The sequence below is a fragment of the Epinephelus fuscoguttatus genome, linkage group LG23 (assembly GCF_011397635.1).
Source record: "Epinephelus fuscoguttatus linkage group LG23, E.fuscoguttatus.final_Chr_v1".
Classification (NCBI taxonomy): domain Eukaryota; kingdom Metazoa; phylum Chordata; class Actinopteri; order Perciformes; family Serranidae; genus Epinephelus; species Epinephelus fuscoguttatus.
In genome coordinates, this window is record NC_064774.1 from 3,375,993 (window position 1) to 3,395,344 (window position 19,352).

General features: G+C 40.2%; 1 protein-coding gene across 9 annotated transcripts; it reads left to right on the plus strand.

The window, feature by feature from the left end:
- The first annotated feature begins 423 nt into the window (after window positions 1-423).
- Window positions 424-19,120, plus strand: LOC125884003 (high affinity immunoglobulin gamma Fc receptor I-like). 9 transcript variants are annotated; one of them, XM_049568698.1, is made up of 11 exons: window positions 2,070-2,113; window positions 2,930-2,993; window positions 8,813-8,857; window positions 9,155-9,391; window positions 11,314-11,559; window positions 12,250-12,381; window positions 13,174-13,230; window positions 13,559-13,633; window positions 15,022-15,087; window positions 15,231-15,328; window positions 17,423-19,120. In XM_049568698.1, coding segments are annotated over exons 2-11 (969 nt in total). In that variant the 5' UTR covers window positions 2,070-2,113; window positions 2,930-2,992; the 3' UTR covers window positions 17,435-19,120. The 9 variants fall into 9 exon arrangements, with proteins under 9 accessions (XP_049424651.1, XP_049424653.1, XP_049424650.1 ...); XM_049568695.1 differs by lacking the exons at window positions 2,070-2,113; window positions 2,930-2,993 and adding an exon at window positions 8,314-8,618 and having other exon boundaries at window positions 17,423-17,462; window positions 18,047-19,120; XM_049568694.1 differs by lacking the exons at window positions 2,070-2,113; window positions 2,930-2,993; window positions 8,813-8,857; window positions 9,155-9,391; window positions 11,314-11,559 and adding exons at window positions 424-639; window positions 815-859; window positions 1,032-1,268; window positions 1,354-1,599.
- Window positions 19,121-19,352: the final 232 nt, after the last annotated feature.

Consider the following 19,352-nt stretch of genomic DNA (forward strand, 5'->3'; position numbering starts at 1 on the left):
AATAATGACGTCTTTTGTCTCTCAGGAGGATACATTTTACAAAACTGTGAACATATATTCATGACTCCCAGATGATGAGTCTTAATGACTTGAATAACATCCTGACCACCCTGTACCAGCACCATGAGGTTAACATTTTTGCTTTTTATTGACATATCTTGACAACTACAGGCAGTCCCATCAGCCTCAGCTGCACTTTGAATTAAATGCCAATTAGCACGTGCTAGCATGTTAACATGCTGAACTAAGATGGCGAATACAGTTAAAATTATGCCCCCTTTTGCACTTTTGTGCCTAATTATGTCTTACTAAACTGCTAGTGTGGGGTGAAACTCTTCTGCAAGCATCGGTGACACTGAAAAAAGTAGTATTAGTTATTTTAGTTTTGTATAAGTCTTTGTTCTTTGGCTCCACCCACTGAAATTTAATTTAACCACTGAGGTTATTTCTACCATGACAGCAGCTCTGTCTCTGAGACAAAGGTTTTCAGTCTTAAGACCAAATTTAGTGTTGCATCAAGAGCAGAACAAAGCCACACAGGAAGAGGCCAGTTCTCACCTGCTTCCTATACTTCAGTGTGATGTTCAGTCAGTCAGCAGCAAGACAACATGGAGGTCACAGCTCTCTGCATCACACTGTGTGAGTACTGAGTCTGTTTGATTAAAACTAAATGAGAAAGAAGTTCAGAAATTTTGTATCAGTTATGAGATTTAACAGATAACACGTAGACTGTGAGGAGCAGCTGCAGGCAAAAAGCATATGGACTTCATAAGCATGTCTCTGTATGTTTAGCTGTTCTTCTTTGTCTCCTCAGTGATGACTGTGTTGTTCCTGCTGTGCGCAGGTGATCAGAAAGTTGGTAAGAACCAGTTAGATGCTCATTTGTGTTTTTAAATCATCAACTGTTGTAAGGATACAGTTTCTGCTGGGAGGTGTTTGTGGTAGAGTATGAAAGAAAAGGAGGAAAATATGTTCTGCTGTGAGTTTTGATGTGATTTGAGAGCAAATCTCTTTTTTTTTTTTGTTTTCAGATTCAGCAGTTCTTCATATTGAACCAAATAGACTGCAGTTCTTTGAATATGAAACTGTAACTTTCCACTGTGAGGGGCTCAAAGAGGAGGAGGAGCTCTCATGTAAAACTTCTAGCAGTCTGACATCATCAATGTCATCCTGCGCCATTAAAAATATTTTTCCGGAAGACAGTAGAGAGTACTGGTGTGAGGGTAAAGGGGGGAAGAAGAGCAACAGCGTCAACATCACTGTCACTGGTACGTTTGCATTAAGACAACATGATTTTGTCAAAAAATAATCATGAGTTTAGCATGAAATGAATATCAAACACATGTTATTCAGCTGGTTCAGTGATCCTGGAGAGTCCTGTCCTCCCTGTGGAAGAAGGCAACAACGTGACTCTGACCTGCAGAAAGAAGACAACTTCCTCACACCTCACAGCTGATTTCTACAAAGATGGCGTCCTCATCAGGAGCAGCTCTACAGGAGAGATGACCATCCACAGTGTGTCCAAGTCTGATGAAGGACTCTACAAGTGTCACATCTCTGGAGCTGGAGAGTCACCAGAGAGCTGGATGGCTGTCAGAGGTGAGACTATGAAAGGTTATTAAACAAATTCAAATATCATTTTGATTTTATTACAACTTGGCAGATGAATGGAGTGTGTTTGTTTTAAAGGAGGTAGAATCTAGTTAAAGCAGCTTCAAGGGACTTTTGGTCCTTGTAGTATTAGTTGTTCCTTGTTCAAAACAAATTCATCCACCAGCCAGATTAAGATCTTTGTGACATGAGGCAATTGTGATAATGGAAAATCACTGCTTTTGTTGCCAGGGGCCACCAATATTGACAGATTATGTGTTATATTTCAAGGAAGCATTGTGCATCCGGCCAATCTGCATGAAATTAAATCATAAAATGATTATTAGATCACATGTAACACACTAAGTCACCACTGTGTCTCATGACATCTTTGCAGCACTTCACACAGAGACTAATCCTCCCTCGGATCACACGTTCCTCATCTTAAGAACCATAATCCCTCTTGTGTTGATGGCCCCGCTGCTGCTGCTGGTGGGACTTCTTCACTGTGGGAAACTCAGAGGTAAACAACAATAACTCATGTCCACTCAGCGGTGAAATTAACTGCCATAAGAAAGAATACAATGGGGTAAATGAAAAGTACAGAGTATATTAAAGGTGGTTGTGTTGTCAAGATGCTGACGCAGTAAACATCCTTGCTTGATCTGAGTGCTCAACAACCTTCTTCTTTATCTTCACAAATCTTATTTTATACATTTGATCTAATGTCTTGTTTGTGTGCAGTGCATATTGTGCTAACAAGTGGTCATAAAGTACTTTTTGCTTCAGCAATGAACAGCCCAGTCTCCAGAAGACAATGTTGGCTCTGTACAGTCCTGCAAACCACAAATATGTTACACTTGCATGTTTCATTGGTATCACATCAACATTTTTAAAACGACATAGTAGATAAGCTGACTTTGTCATGTGGATGTGGAGGGGATGGTGACCACTGTTCAAGACCAACAAACAACAAAACATGGTTATGTTTTCGCAACTCATTGCTGTTTTTCCAGTGAGGATAGTGCCAATGAAGAGCACTTGTTTTCTTTTTAAATAAGACATTGACAGCTTCTCCAGCGAGGATTGTGCTTCTAGAGCTGGGTATTCATAAAGAAACTTTGAGTTTCATTGTATCTGCTACATAATAATGTACAAATGTAACATCTGTGGTTTGCAGATATGTACAGTGTTAATTTTTATCTGCCGATTGAGTTGAATAAAGCACAATTTAGAAAAGGAAATTAACAGTATGTTGATGGATAATGTTAATTTTATCTCCTGCTGCTCTATGACGTGTTTTTCAGTGACTGACTGATACATTTCTGTTGATTCTAAGGGTCCAGGAGCAGATGTGTCATGTGCCCTGACTGTACCAAGACTTGAAGATTCTCAGAAGTCAAGTAAGGAAATACAAACAGGCGGCAGATTTTTTTTTTTGTTTTGTTTTTTTCATGTCTGTCTACGTTCAATAATCCACCTTCCACCACGGCGTCTCCACACCTCTATATGAAATGTGTAATGCTGTAAAATGCTTTAAAATGCACCAAGTCTCACTCCTGCTTGTATTTTACACCAGAAAAAAGAAACAAAACTGAAACTGTATGATGACTGTATTGCTATTTGGATTAAAAAGAAAAAGAGGACCACCTCAAAAAAAGATGTATATGTATTACCTGAAAACTGAAATGGATGACAGTGCTTCTTTCCGTCAGTGCAAACCATTACCATCGTGGAATGAACAAACCTATAGTGTCTTATCTGGCTTATAACATGGCCACTTGCCAACATGGTGCTAATTTGCATCTGTTGTTGCTGGGCAGGTAAATACTTAAATAAATAAATAAAACAAAGCAAATACATCACATTAAAAAGCACAAAACACTTATACTACTTATATTCTATGTTTTGGGATGTTTATATGTGTGGACGCCAAGAGTGCTCAGGTGAGGTCAGGGCTTTATAACAAGGTAGTAACCAGGTGCCAGGCTACAAGCAGCAGGAATCCCAGAGACACAGCGTCAGAAAAACCTACATGTTCTTATCCCAAGTCGTCACATATTGACACTTTGTCAGTGGCCTTTAATGTCTACATATTACACACTAGATTTCAGGATGTCTCAACCAACACCGGGACATCAACAAAAGCATGTAGTTAGGTTTTGTTAAAAAATATTAAGGTCTGGCTCTTCATCCATATGGGAGGCGATCACCAGACTCCTGGGTGAAAGTCCGTCCATCATCCCCAGGTTTTGACATCATCCAGCAGCATATCAAACTCCTGTGATCGGTGCCGCCTGGCCGACCAGTGGCATATCATACTGCCACAACAAGTGCTGTCTGTCCATGTTATGAACTAATGCCGCCCATCCACATATTATACTGCCGCAACTGGTGCTGTCCGGCCAACTGACGGCATATCATAACACTGTGAAAGGTTATGTCTGGCCCCATTAAAAACTGACACCACCCAGTAACCACAAAAGTTGACTTTTGGCCTTTGTGTTGATAATAACAATAAAGACATTCTATTCTATTCTATTCTATTCTATTCCATTCTAATAATAATAGTACATTTTATTTATAAGGCGCCTTTCATGGCACTCAAAGTTGCCGTACAACAATCAAAAAATACAGGTAATACAATTAAAACACATCTAAAATACAACAGAAAAACAGTGCAGAGTTTGCAGCAGAACATTAAAAGACAGAGGAAACATTAACACTCATACGCCTGCCTAAACAGGTAGGTTTTGAGGTGGGACTTGAAAACTAAAATAGAGACAATGTTCCTGATGTCAGGGGGGAGGGAGTTCCAGAGACGAGGGCCAGAGCAGCTGAAGGCTCTGGACCCCATGGTAGACAGACAGCTGCGTCTCCAGTCTGGGAGACCAGAGAGAAGGGAATTGCAGTAATCCAGGCGGGAAGTGACCAGAGAGTGAACCGGGATTGTGGCGCTGTTGGGAGCGAGTGAAGGGCGGAGGCGGTTGATGTTGCAGGGGTGGAAGTAGGCGGACTGGATGGTGTTGTTGATGTGGGTGTGGAATGATAGGGTGCTGTCGAGGACAACACCCAGACTCTTAACCTGAGGGGAGGGGAAAACCAAGGAGTTGTCTATGGTGAGGGTGAAACTGGGATGTTTGGTGAGGGTGGACTTTGAGCCAATGAGGACTACCTCAGTTTTATCAGTATTGAGTTTGAGGAAATCTGAGGAGAACCAGGCTTTGATTTCCTGCAGGCAGGCACAGAGGGAGGATGGCAGGCAGGTGGAAGTGGGTTTGGAGGAAACGTAGAGCTGGGTGTCGTCCGCGTAACAGTGGATATGGATATTATGTTTACGGAATATCAGTCCAAGTGGGAGGAGGTAAATAATAAATAGGATCGGGCCAAGGACAGAGCCCTGGGGAACACCAGAGGAGAGGGGGAGTGGATGGGATGCGTGTGATTTCAACTGGATGAACTGAGTACAGCCAGAGAGATATGAGTGAAGGGGTCTAGGGGTGTCTAGGAGTGTGTCAGTTATACCAATGGAAGCTAGTCTGTCAAGGAGGATGGAGTGTGATGTGGTGTCGAAGGCCGCACTCAAGTCAAAGAGGATGAGGATGGATAATAGTCTGGAGTCAGCTGCCATTAGGAGGTCATTTGTGATTTTAAGGAGGGCCGTTGCTGTGCTGTGGCGGGGGCGAAAACCGGACTGGAACTGTTTGCAGAGGTTATTGTTGGAGAGATGAGCCTGGACCTGTGCCACTGCCTTTTCCGGTATTTTAGAGAGAAATGACAGGTTGGAGAGGTTCACAGATTGTAACCGACAGTTCTACATAGTCATAATTTCACTTCTTCACTTCAACCAAATATTTAAGCCTGTCTGTCAGTACTGCTGTACCCAGTCACCCCGAGCAGAAGCTCTGGTCCCACGGGCACTGCTGGATTAGACTGAGCATCCTCCAGGAGGATGGGGGTACAAGATCATGACTAATTTTAAACATCAATCAACCATTTATTTGTCACATGGAACTAGACAAGGTACAGTGAAATGTGGTACCATCAGCTCTTTTAACTTGTTCACTGTAATGTTCTGACATTTGTAGCTGCTGCTTTATAATTGTCCATGAATCCACACGGCTTTGTAATCCATGGCTTCTGGTTGAATGATTTAACTGCCCACACATCCCGCCCCCAACAAGAGAACTGCATGGTCATTCCTCTTGAACACAGGCAGTGACGCACTGCAGCCACCTCTAAACGGTGTATAGCAGTGATCCACAGCAGGAACAGGACAGCAGCTCACATTCACACTGTCAGACCAATCACAGTGAAGCACAGCGCCATCTAGGATTTAACCAAGTTTCAGTGAATCGAGGGATATTGCAGTTCATGCAGTTTATTGTCCAACGCCTGTGTAATGTTTAGCAGGATGCTAATTTGGTCATGTCCATCTTCTCTATAGGGTAGACTACTTTTCCCTCAAGTTAACTGATGTTTACATTTGAAAACCTCGACCTGGCTAGCTAGCAGACGAGGGAGGAGGAGAGTTTACAGACTAGTGAGTTGATTTCCTCATTCTGATGGCTGACTCACTCACACTGACACACACCACCACCTTCCAAAGCCAACCACAAAAAGCACTACCAACACTTGCAAAACAGACACAGGAGCAGTGACGGACTGGCCATCTGGCATTTCGGCAAATGCCAGAACGGCCGCAAGGTCCTGCGGCCGCCAGCCACCACGCAAAAAAAATAAATAAATAAAATAAAATTAAATAAATAAAATAAATAAATCTTCTCTTGGTGGCCCAAAACATTTTTATCGGCCACAATATACATATAAGTAGTAGCCTAAATATAATTTTAAATAAATATGAGTGAAATGGGGCTACCGGTAATATAAAGTGTTTTTGGTCATCAAGCATTTTCTCGCAATCATTGAGTGATGACATTTGACATCTGACAAGTGACGAATGATGGGTAATGCACTCAACGACAACATCACAACAAGAAAAGAAAATGGATCGAGGCACGAAAAGACGGGTGGAGAAGGGTGGAGCGGAGAAAAAGAGAGAGAAAAAAAGGAAAGCTATGCTCGCGGAGAGTGAAAAGTATGCGAAAATATCAGATTTGTTTACAAAAAAAGTGTTTACCCAGCTACAACAGACTGAGCACCTCTGCAGCAAGTGCAGCTAGCAGTACGGCCTCTGCCTCAGAGAAGAGCAAACTCCTTCACAGCCTGCTAACTACAGGTAAGGCATAATAATAATAATAACTTAATTTGTATAGCACCTTTCAAAACGGAGTTACAACGTGCTTAACAATAAAAACAATTACACAATAAAAACAATTTGTACATGAAGCAATAAAACATCAAATAATTTAAAAACAGTTACAATAATTAATTACCATCAATTAAGAAAAGACTATACGATAAATGTGAGTCTTAAGAAGAGATTTAAAAGAAGACACTGAGAGACACATATTTATTTTTATACTCTAGCTGTGCAGTGCTCTTGTCATGTTTTGGTGAAGCTATTGTAATATGCATTGTGGCTGCTGTAACATTTATTATGGCTTATAAGACATAGGGTCCTTCTTGTTTCTGTTGTAACTAGTGCTTTTCATAGAGCTATTGAAATGTGTACTGTGGCTGTGCAGTGCTCTTTTCATGTTTTGCTGAAGCTATTGTAATACGCATTGTGGTTGATGTAAGATTTATGTTTCTGTTGTTATAATTTGGTTGTGCTGTCTTCTGTCCAAGAGGGAGCGCCTATGGTTAATGGTGGAAGTAGGCTAAGTCTTTAGGTTGAAGCTGTGTGGTGTTTGATTTCAGATTTTCGTGTTTTGGTAGACACAGAGCTAGTATTATTAACTGAGGTTATTAGTCTGGCCTTTGAATGTGCCTGAATTTATGGGGGTTCTGCTGCTGCCTTATTATCTTGTGTGCTGTGCATTGTTGTCTATTGTACCAGTGTGATTGTAGTGAGTTGATTGCGTGGTGTGTGTTCTGAATTTCTGCATTCTCATCATATGGTTAGCTTTCCACATGCTCCCATGCAAGCCACAAATCAGTTTTATCATTCATAATGACTGTGTCTGTATATCTCCTCTTCTACTGTGCATCAAGGCAGTGAGTGTGTGAGTTTCCATGGTAGTTGTGGAACACTCTGTGTCTCTGTGGTGCTCTGGAACGTTCCGCCAGTGGTAGTGTTTTTTATGTTAGTATGTGTAAAATCATTAATCATAGTACCTAGTAATATGTGGGAGGGGGGATATGAGACACCATGCCTGTTCTTTCACTTTCATAAGGAACTGATGATCTAAAATGACATAAAAATGCATATTTTTTTTGGAAAATAATATGAATATTTTTCACCCCTGGCTGGCCGATGCGCTGCCATGGGGTCTCTGTGTCAAAAATTCCAGGGCCTTTTTTTGGTCCCAGTCCGTCACTGCACAGGAGCATCAGTTTAGCACATATTTAGTAGAGCCGACAGACAGGCAACTGAAAATGTTAGCAGGCATGCATTAGAATAAAATTAGAAATTATTAAAACCGGGGGAAATATATTGCTCAGGAGATTACAGTGATGATGATCGCTTTGCTTTTTATTTGTAATTTTTACATGTTAATAGAGTGATTACACAGGCCTAAGTGTGGTCACACTTGTCTGTGATCAGGTTACTTTACAGTAATTTTTTCAATTCTCTTTACACTTGCAGTCTCACTTTGGTGTTTGAAACATCATGAAATACAGTTCCTGATTCTCAGAGTTAAACTCCTTATATGTAAGTCACTGTTCTTTGGCTCCACCCACTGAAATTTAATTTAACCACTGAGGTTATTTCTACCATGACAGCAGCTCTGTCTCTGAGACAAAGGTTTTCAGTCTTAAGACCAAATTTAGTGTTGCATCAAGAGCAGAACAAAGCCACACAGGAAGAGGCCAGTTCTCACCTGCTTCCTATACTTCAGTGTGATGTTCAGTCAGTCAGCAGCAAGACAACATGGAGGTCACAGCTCTCTGCATCACACTGTGTGAGTACTGAGTCTGTTTGATTAAAACTAAATGAGAAAGAAGTTCAGAAATTCTGTGATCTCTTAATGTTTCTGTATCAGTTATGAGATTTAACAGATAATACGTAGACTGTGAGGAGCAGCTGCAGGCAAAAAGCATATGGACTTCATAAGCATGTCTCTGTATGTTTAGCTGTTCTTCTTTGTCTCCTCAGTGATGACTGTGTTGTTCCTGCTGTGCGCAGGTGATCAGAAAGTTGGTAAGAACCAGTTAGATGCTCATTTGTGTTTTTAAATCATCAACTGTTGTAAGGATACAGTTTCTGCTGGGAGGTGTTTGTGGCAGAGTATGAAAGAAAAGGAGGAAAATATGTTCTGCTGTGAGTTTGGTGAGCTGACATTCAATGTATAAGACTTTTTTTAAAAAAGATAGGATGTTATCATTACTTTTTATGTGCAGACACATCCATTTGATTTAATTTGGTTCTATTACTGGAGAACTATATTCCAGTAGTTAAGATGTGATCTGAGAGCAAATCTCTTCTTTTTGTTTTCAGATTCAGCAGTTCTTCATATTGAACCAAACAGACTGCAGTTCTTTGAATATGAACCTGTAACTTTCCACTGTGAGGGGCTCAAAGAGGAGGAGGAGCTCTCATGTAAAACTTCTAGCAGTCTGACATCATCAATGTCATCCTGCGCCATTAAAAATGCTTTTCCGGAAGACAGTGGAGAATACTGGTGTGAGGGTAAAGGGGGGAAGAAGAGCAACAGCATCAACATCACTGTCACTAGTAGGTTTGCATTAGCAGCATTTCTCAAACCTCTCCTGGAGTGCCCCATGTCCTTCATGTTTTGGATCTCTCCCTTCCCCAACACAGCTGATTCAAATGATCAACTAACTGTGAAGTCCTGAAGCTGCTTGAAAACAAGCTCATCATTAAAATCAGCTGTGTCGGAGCAGGGAGGCCCTATTTAGACCCGGTACTAACATCCGTTTCAGTGATCCAAACACAAGCGGACAGCCAAGACACAATGCTGGTCACACCTGTGCCTGTCATGCATCTCCGGATTCACATTTTGTCCAGATTTTGTTGCTGCCCTGCTCACCATGATGTCTACACTTTTGCTAGTTGCTCTATACAGTAGCATGCTTGCTACTCACGTTAGTGGTTGTGTCAGTACAGCTGGAAAAATCGCTGTCAGCAGAACTCAAAACGTCTCCTCCCACAAGGCAAAATCAGGGATAACATGCTGTTCTCACAAATTTATCACAAGTTTTCCTACAAAATGCAATGCACCCAAATTCGTGCATATCACATGAATTTTGAAACACTGCGATCGTGTGACCAATGTGCTGGTAGCAGTAAACAAGGAAGCAGTCCTGAGTGCTTGTAAGGAGGCAGGTTGGGTTGGTCGATGGGTCACAAAAACATGACAATCTGCCCGGAACCCTGGAGACCTGTGTTTGCATCTGTGTGAATTTTGAGTCATATTTAGATACGTCCTCACCATGTTTCTTTTCTTAAACCTAACCATGGTAATTTTTATTGCCCAAGACTAACTTACATAACTTTACATTAATTACATAACTGTACATCAAGTTTGTAACGTCATTCATGGGGCGCAAATTCATAGGATATCATACACACAGTATGCAGTACATCCAGAATGCTGCTGCTCGGGTCCTGACCAGAACCAGGAAGTACGAGCACATTAGTCCTGTGCTCAGGTCTCTACACTGGCTTCCTGTGGCTCAGAGAATAGACTTTAAAGCAGCTCTGCTTGTGTACAAGTCTCTCCACGGCCTAGCACCAAAGTACATCTCTGACATGTTAGTGCCATATGAACCATCTCGGACTGTGAGGACCTCAGGGACCGGCCTCCTGCTGGTGCCCAGAGTCAGGACTAAACATGGGGAATCAGGATTCCAGTTTTATGCAGCTAAAATCTGGAACAGTCTTTCTGAAGATGTGAGACAGGCCTCTACTCTGACAATGTTCAAATCTAGGCTCAAAACAGCTCTATTTCACTTTGCATATGACTGAAAGGATCTTATCCGCACTCTTCTCTTTTAAAGTTCATTTTATAATGATTATTTATGTTTTTATTTTGTATTGTGATTCTAATGCATTTTCTTGTTCTGTAAAGCACTTTGAATTACTTTGTGTACGAATTGTGCTCTACAAATAAACTTGCCTTGCCCTGCCTTGCCTTGCCACACTGTTGTACATATATTTTTCAGGGGATATTGTGAACTGCTCTGTGACAGTATGTTAAGGATGGTCACGCAACACTTTGTTTAACTTAACATTAGATGGGTAAGTTGTAGAGCATTGGCGCAATGTCACTAAAAGAACCACCACATCCTGCACCAATGGCGCAGTCCTTGTTGGAGATGCATCAGGACAGCGTTAGTGTTTATACTACAAAAGATATGTGGTCAAATGTGTCCCAGACTACCTCAGCAAGTGGTTTGAGTGATCGGATCACATTGCATCTTGCTGGTTGTTTATTATTGTATTTACTTTAGCCTACGTGTGATCGGATCACCCAAAATGTATGTTAATTCCAGGTCTAAACAGACTTGGAGAGATCTAAAACATGCAGGACATGGAGTACCTCAGGGGAGGTTTGCATTAGGACAACATGATTTTGTCATAAATTCATCATCAGTTTTACTTGAGATAAAAATCAAACACATGTTTTTGTTCAGCTGGTTCAGTGATCCTGGAGGGTCCTGTCCTCCCTGTGGAAGAAGGCAACAACGTGACTCTGACCTGCAGAAACAAAACGACTTCCTCAAACCTGACAGCTGGTTTCTACAAAGATGGCCTCTTCATCAGGAGCAGCTCTACAGGAGAGATGACCATCCACAATGTGTCCAAGTCTGATGAAGGACTCTACAAGTGTCACATCTCTGGAGCTGGAGAGTCACCAGAGAGCTGGATGGCTGTCAGAGGTGAGTCACTGCAATGGGATAGAAATTACTGCTGCAGCCCCAAAGACCTGAGGCAAAGTTGTTGAATCTGATTCCCTTGTTAAAATACTTTTAGATTCCCATCATGCAAAGTTTAAATGGCTGATTTAAATATCTGAAACAAGTGTGGGGTTTTGATTTTACTCAGTTGTTCCAAGTAGGAGGAGGAATCAAGTTAACTTCCCTTTTTTGGATGGTAATGTGTCCACTCTTGGAGGCTGAGAGAGAACAGAATCAGACACATTCTCCTCCGTGTCTCTTTTGCTGTCAAAGAGCTGTGACAAAACCTTTTTGGCAGAAAACCTTTGATTAAAGAAAGAGCATGAAGAGAGAGAGCACCCAGAGTACCAAGGGACATGGTTTACAAGGCTGCTGCCTCTATCAGTGTCCTTACAGGAGCCATATCCCAGCACATTCGAAGTCAAAATGCCTTATAAGACAACAGCAGATGAAGCGCTCATGTGGGTTGCAGTATCATGGTGTCCAGGAAGGTGCTCTTTGGTCAGGACGTGTAGTACAGCTTGAAAAAAACAAAATCCAAGGCATGTTGGTGATTTTAATGTTTATCATGAACTAGCCATTTAATAAAGGCCTTTTAACTTTTACACCAGAGAAGAGTTGCCTTGGATTTTGTTTTTTTCAAGCTCAAAATGCCTTATATTGTCGTTCCAGAAGAGACTACCCTGACCTCATCCAATCCCAGCTCCTCTGGTCCTACCCCATGGATTGTTATGACTTTCTTGTTGATGGTTCTGCTGTTGGTGGTGGGACTACTTCACCTCTGCAAAGGGTATGGGCACAGAGGTACAGATACATCCCTCCTATAACTTTGTTGCTTGAAACACTCATAGTTGTTGTTGTCCTGAAAGGTGCACTTCCCCTTAATGTAATTCCTGTATCATTTGTGCTTTTACTCTGAAAATGTGTTATTTTTATTCACTGATTTAGGTTATATAGTTGGCTATTTCTACCCATTTTTAAATGAATCCATTCATTGTAATATTCAAGATATTCTCATACAAAGGCTTGTATGATTTCCTAAGAAAATGCACACAACAGTTCGAACTTTCCTATGAATTTAGAGGCCCATAAATGATGTTATGTCCTTGACATAAATTTACGTAATTAACGTAAAGTTATGGAGGTTAGGTTTAGGCATGTAAAGGAAAAGAAACATGGTGAGGACGTACCTTAAAATGACTCAGAGTACACACTGTTACAAGCACTGGTCTCCAAGTAAAGTCCTGGGGGAAAGTCCTTTGTTTTGCGACCCATCCACCGCCCCAACCTGCCTCCTAACTGGACTGCTTCCTTCTTTACTCCCATCAGTGCATTAGTCACATGATCACAGCCTTCCAAACGATGTGGGTTATGAACCAATTACAGGCTCATCATTATGTGGGATATGTATGAACTTTGGTGCATTATTTTTGTAGTAAAATGTAAAAGTGTGTAAGAGCACCCTGGATAATTGCAGTCATAAAATAAAGCACAAAAAATAATAATAATATTTTCTGTATCATGTCTCAAATACCTTCATCTTCTCTTCCTTTTTTTCCCTGTTGATGTTGTTATTTTTCCTTTCTTGTACTGCAGTATTGGACTATCTGTCCACACTGACTCTTCGTTCAAGCTCAGCTGAGAACCAAACAGGTGAGAACACAAACTATGAATCAATAGCAGCACTTTCAACAACCCATACAACAAAGCACTTCAAACAAGGCAGCAAATTAAATGATACAATTTAATATCAAGTATTAAATGCCAATGTCAATAACCTATTTAACCACAGAGTGAGTTTGAAAAAAACTAAAGTGAAATCATCCTGTCTGGTGTCATTACTGTTGATAATTGTTATGTCATTTGTGATATGAAAACAAATTAGGGAACAGACAACATGAATTTCCTGTTTGTATTCTGTCTAGGTATTTGTCTGTCTACAGTGTCTGCTATGTGAAGTGATAGATGTTATTTGTTTCAGTCTCTGTAGAGGCCGGTGCAGCTGATGAGGACAAAGTGATGTATGCTGCTGTAACAAAAAACAGGAAGAAGAAAGGTACTTCAAAAGACATTGTTATTTTTCCTTTATGTCTTACTTGACACACTTTTCTACCTCATGTCAAATACCTACCACAGCAAGCAGTATCTACATTGTATATTTAGTTTAGTGAAAAGCTCAGTTTTGTTTTAGAATGTATCATCTGGTTTACAAAGTCGCTGCCTCACCCTTTAGTACTAATAAGAGTTGTAGTGCAAAAATATGCTTGCTCAAGTTTGGGAATGTTTGAGATTTAACAGTATAAACATTTCAGTTTACAAGCAATGATCACAGCCATAACACAGCAGCCCAGGCACGAGAGGATCATGTTGGCATTGTGCATTTCTGCAAACCACGAATACAATACATTTGTTCATTTCATACACATCATATCAACGTCTTTAATGTCACACAGTATGTGAGCTGACTTTTTCATCCTGAGGTGAAGGCAACTGTGGATGTCGTGACACCGAGGTGAGACACCTCCAAGCTGCAGACCACTGTTTGAGACCAACAAATAAGAAAGCTGGTTTTATTTTAGTGAGTCATTGCAGCCTTTTCAGCAGCTCTTTAACCACCAAATGTGGGTCTTTTTTGTTGCTGTGTTTCCAAGGGGGATAGTGCCAAAAAAGCAGTTGTTTTTTACAGTGGCATCACTGCATTTCCAACTGGGATAGTGCTATGAAAAGTGGTTGTTACAGTACAAAGTACAAAGCACTGGCCGGATTCAACCATTGGGTTTGTGGATATTTCAATTAACATATAAATTTAGGTGTCATCTGCATAATAAGGAAAAACAAAATCCTAGTAATGAGAAAAAATACAATCAGAGCACAGCAAAAGCAAAATAAGATCCAGAATTGAGCCCTGGGGTACCCCACAAGACAGAGAAGTGCAAGATGAGTGAGGTCCAAGACTGATAATATAGAATGAATTTTAAAGGAATATTCTGATTTTTTTTTATTTGCTTTCTTCCTGAGTTTGATTGATACCTTTCACATATCTGTGTTTTAAGAGTGAAGCTGGAACGAGGATGTGATGCTGGCATAATGCTTGGTATAACCAGGAACACAAAGCTAAGCCAATGCAAGCTAATAAAAGCCAACCAAAGACTTCAGGAAGTCCACATTTTGAATTTTTACAATTTTGTTTGTGTATGAATAAAACAAACAAGATATAGACATATAAGATAATCTCCTCCTGGTTCCAGGTCAGTACTTAACACTAAGGTAACTCAAGACGACAAATAGCCACATTTCCCAAAATGTGAAACTAGTCTGGATACAATGAAAACCATTCAAAGGAACAAACACAATTTCCAGCTTAACTCTGAATTGATCCACAGCATCATCACAAATGTAAATATATCCATCCATCAGCTGCCTAACACTGTCTCTCTCCGTCAGATGAGGATACATCGGTGTCTTCACCCATTTACTACACCTTGGGCCTGGATGATACTCAACAACTGGGTGAGAGATTTAAATTGTAACTGATGTTGGGATTAAACCAATATCAGAGACAACACCAATATTGTAAAGAAAAAAGTCACTGAATGTTCTAGTAAGTCAATATTTTACCAACATACTGACATCATTTCTATCTATTTTCACAGCAGAACCAGGAGTATCCACCATGACAGCAATTTCTGTTCCCTCAGCAGGTGCCAACCCATCTTTAACGAGGAATGCCTTATATTCTACAGTCCAGCTGGTAAGACCTCTCTTTCACATTCATAGCATACTGTATGGGATGGATGTAGAGGTTGGAAAGATTCCTATATTTACAACTTACATCATTGGAAAACTCATGATGCAAATTTGGTCGTATGTGAGGGTTGTAAAATACTGTATCTTGATTGTATAAAACTACAACATATATGAATTTATGTTTGCTTCAATTTTAAATAAGAAACTTGGCTGGAAAAAGGCAGCCATGCCTGTCTGAATTTCAGGCAAGTTGAATTAATTTGCAGTTTTCAAAGCTCCGGAGATGTAATCATGATGCAGATTCTGATGTGGACTCTGTTTACAAGTCAGAAACTCCCATTTGCCAGAAGAAAATGTGGCATTATATGTTTCTGCAGACCACAAATATGTTACATTTACACATTTCTCACATATTATATCAACAACGGTGTGTATAAGTGAGTCTTTGTCATGTTGAGGTGGAGGGGATGGTGGATGGTGTGTCACCTGCCAGACCCCTGCCAACCTGCAGACCGCTGTTCAAGACCAACAAACAATGAAACTGGTTGTGATTTAGTGAGTCAGTGTGTTTCCAGCTGCTTTTTATGCACCAAAATAGGGTGTTTTGTCGCAATTTGTTGCTGTTTTTCCAGCAGAGATAGTGCTTAGAAAAGAATTTTGTTTGTTACACAGATATTTCTGCATTTTCTGCCTGGATTGTGCCCAAAAATTGGGCATTTTAAGCCAAAGACATGATCTTTTTCTAACTTTAGCTAAGTTGTTTTTGCACCTAAACCTAACCATACTTCAACCACAGCGTTGTTAAAATGTGAAGTTTCTATGTATCTAATACATAATGTGCATATGTAACATATCCATGGTTTGCAAGAGTATAAAATGTTTTTTTCTGGTGATTTGGTTGGAATTTTATAAATGTAGTAAACTTAAATATAACCTGAATGTGGCCCCAATTCCAGCAGCATTCCCATATACATATTTGTCACAACTTTAATTTTCAAGCTTTTCAAAATGAGAACACTAATGTGTTGTATCCAAAATGTTTCACAGAAATTTGGGAATTTTAGTATAAAATCAATATTTCTAAATGTAGCCAGTAACATGCCATGAGGTCAGGAACAGGGTAGGCATTGAGTTATGAAAGCCATTTAAATCTTATAAAGTATTTCTTTGTGCACTTTATGCATGCACACACATGCGCAGGGACGCTCACACCAGGCAATACTGGGGCCCATGGGACGGGGGTCCCCATACAGAGAGTGGTTGGAGGGCTTGCTCTGTCTGGGGCAGAGAACAGAGAACGAGGTTGTCTTCCCTCTTGCTATGACTGATTGTTCAGTTTGGAGATGTCTGCGTCCACCACCATGATAACATTGATGTTGACATGCGTTAGCTACAGTTAGCTCTGACGTAGTGGCGCCCAAAGCCAACTGCCCATATTTCCAGTATGACAAATGGACAAATGTCATTTCTGGCATAGTTATGTAAAAAGGCACAGGAGAGTTCTGCTTTGTGACATTAATGTGTAGAACACAGCATGGACGTGCACATGCACATTTTTTTTGGCCTGCATTCACACTGAATGGGGAGTTAAGGCACTGCTGTTCTCCCAAGTATTTTTACACTCAGTGTTGTGCAACGGCTATATTTCTCATGGTAACGTCAAAACTATTAAATTAATACACAAGTGTAGAATTCCAAAGATAAACAATTATATCACTAATAAAAGTTTATATCAGGAAATATTATTGGTTTAGAAAATGTAATTTACAAAGGAGACAGGGGAAGAACTGCCTAGCTTGGCTACCTGATGGCACGTCACTGAATGTAACCTAAATATAATCATCACCTTTTAGTTTGGAAAAAGCTTTATAGTCAAATTTGTGTCATGAACCTACTCATTTCATTCAGTTATTTCATTGAGAAAAGTTTTTTTGTTTTATCTTTAATTTTTCTGATTTTATTAATGACAGTTTCAAGTCTTGAAAAAAAATGTCTTTAAATGTTTTATATTTTTTAATTTAAAATGTCTGCACCACCCTGACATACTTTGTGTACATGTTGTTTCTGTTTGTTCTGTGTTGTTGGATGTGTCTTACAGCCTGCTGAGTGACTGCTAGTTAACGGTGGAACTTAAAAAGGTGTGTTCACGGTTTCACACAGTGCAGAGTGCAGAGTGACAACAAGGAACTAACACATCCCCCATATGTCACTGTGTCAGTGTTCATTTTAGCAGCTAATTTTAGCCTCAGTCTTGACACAAAAATGCTTATACGTTTTAAGTCATTTTTATCTTTAATGGTTTTAGTCGACAAACATTTTAGTGAATTTTTCAGTTTATTTTTCTATTTAAACTTATTCAGTTAGGCTAATACATGAATCAGAAATCAGACTCAAGGTGACAGGTTGTATAAAATAATGTGTGTGTCATGTCTCCAGCAGTGTGTGACAGGTTTAAGGGCTGATTTACGAACACACACTTACTGATCATCATTTGAAAAGCTCAACATCTCTCTATTGTCCCCAGGTTCATTGTAAACTCTGACTTATCCATGTGACTGTTAAGAAGCAGAAACATAACTTCTTTCTTCCTCTGCAACATGTTAGTCTGGAGGTTTAAACTTCAAACTAAACCTTCCAGCTGATCTGAGTTCAAACTGTTAACACAGATAAATTAGCCTTTGTGCCTGTATGCAGCAATCAAATGCTGACCTTCTCTTGACAGTTCAGAACTGAGTGGAGATGTGCAGGGAAGAGATTTGAAGACAGGTGGCTGGCTGCTTGCTCTGCTGCCGTTCAGCGGCTAACAAGCAGTTAGCTAGCTGCTAACAGCCACTGCTGCAACTAACAGACTCCACAAATCCATTCAGCAGCTCCACCACACATGGCTGATTATTTACTGCTGAATTACAGCTCACAACACACACCAGCGGCTGACGCTGCTCCTGGTGCGGACTATTTACTGGAGTTTAGCAGTCTGTCGGCGCTCCGAGCTCATACTACTCATGTGACATTAGAAAATAACTGCAAGCATGGCAGTTGTTTCTTCACATTTTAAATGTAAGTTAGTCCACCACTGACATTTTCACCCTGTCTTGTCTCATCAACAAATATGAAACATTGATTTTGTCATGGCTTTTATTACCAAGATCTATTTTTAGCTTTTCAGGTTCTTGTCACTGTCACCGCAAACAAAAGGTTTTTGAATTATTTTTTGTCATAGTTTTTGTTAATGAAATTAGCACTGCACTGTATTACAAATTAGTATTATATATTTCTATAATGTATAAATAAAGCAAAATAATGGAGGAACAAACTGAGTTGAGAGACAATGCAGTTTCTTTAATGAGCATGTTGATAAAAATGGTGCAGCTTGTGTACAGTACATTCACTTAGCACAGCCATCTGTACATTTTTTATTATCAGTTAACATTGTGTTCATATTTTAATAACAGTGTACTTTAATGAGCTGGAATGACATGGTTGTAAGGTCATGTGAAGCTCGAAGCATTTTAAAATGGACTTATGTTGTCATGCAGTCTTCGTCTGAGTTTCTGCATCTGTTTTTAAAAAGTATCATTATGGTTTCATTATGGTCTGACAGTTAAACCAACTCGCTCCATCTCTGCGTGAGAGCTCTGTTCACAGGAACTGGTCTGCTGCAGCTTTCAAATGCACTCTTAACGGTGTCATTTTGATCTGAAGCACAGAGTTTGTGGTTAACAGTGTACTATCTTCACAATCTTGAGAAAAGGTTACTGACTGACTCATTTTGACCGGGCTGATAGATGTACAGATGTATTAACAGAGTCTATTCTTGCATTAATGGTTGAAGGGTTTCAGCCGTGTGTGCCTCGATTAAGAGATGAATCATTTCTCCATGTAAGTATCGTACAAATTACAGCAAAGCCTCTTCAATTTCGGCCCAGCCAACCTGATAGTGGTGCAGTGGAGTTTATTGGCTTGTGGAAAAGGCTCAGTGAATAGGGTTATTCCCATGCCTCCCTCGGGCTCAGTTGTGCCTTTCCCTT

Excerpts from the sequence above, each read along its gene's own strand:
- LOC125884003 (XM_049568694.1), top strand. The coding sequence starts at position 609 with ATGGAGGTCACAGCTCTCTGCATCACACTGT. Across the intron at positions 860-1,031 it reads CGCAGGTGATCAGAAAGTTG|ATTCAGCAGTTCTTCATATT; the intron begins GTAAGAACCAGT and ends TTTTGTTTTCAG. Across the intron at positions 1,269-1,353 it reads CGTCAACATCACTGTCACTG|CTGGTTCAGTGATCCTGGAG; the intron begins GTACGTTTGCAT and ends CATGTTATTCAG.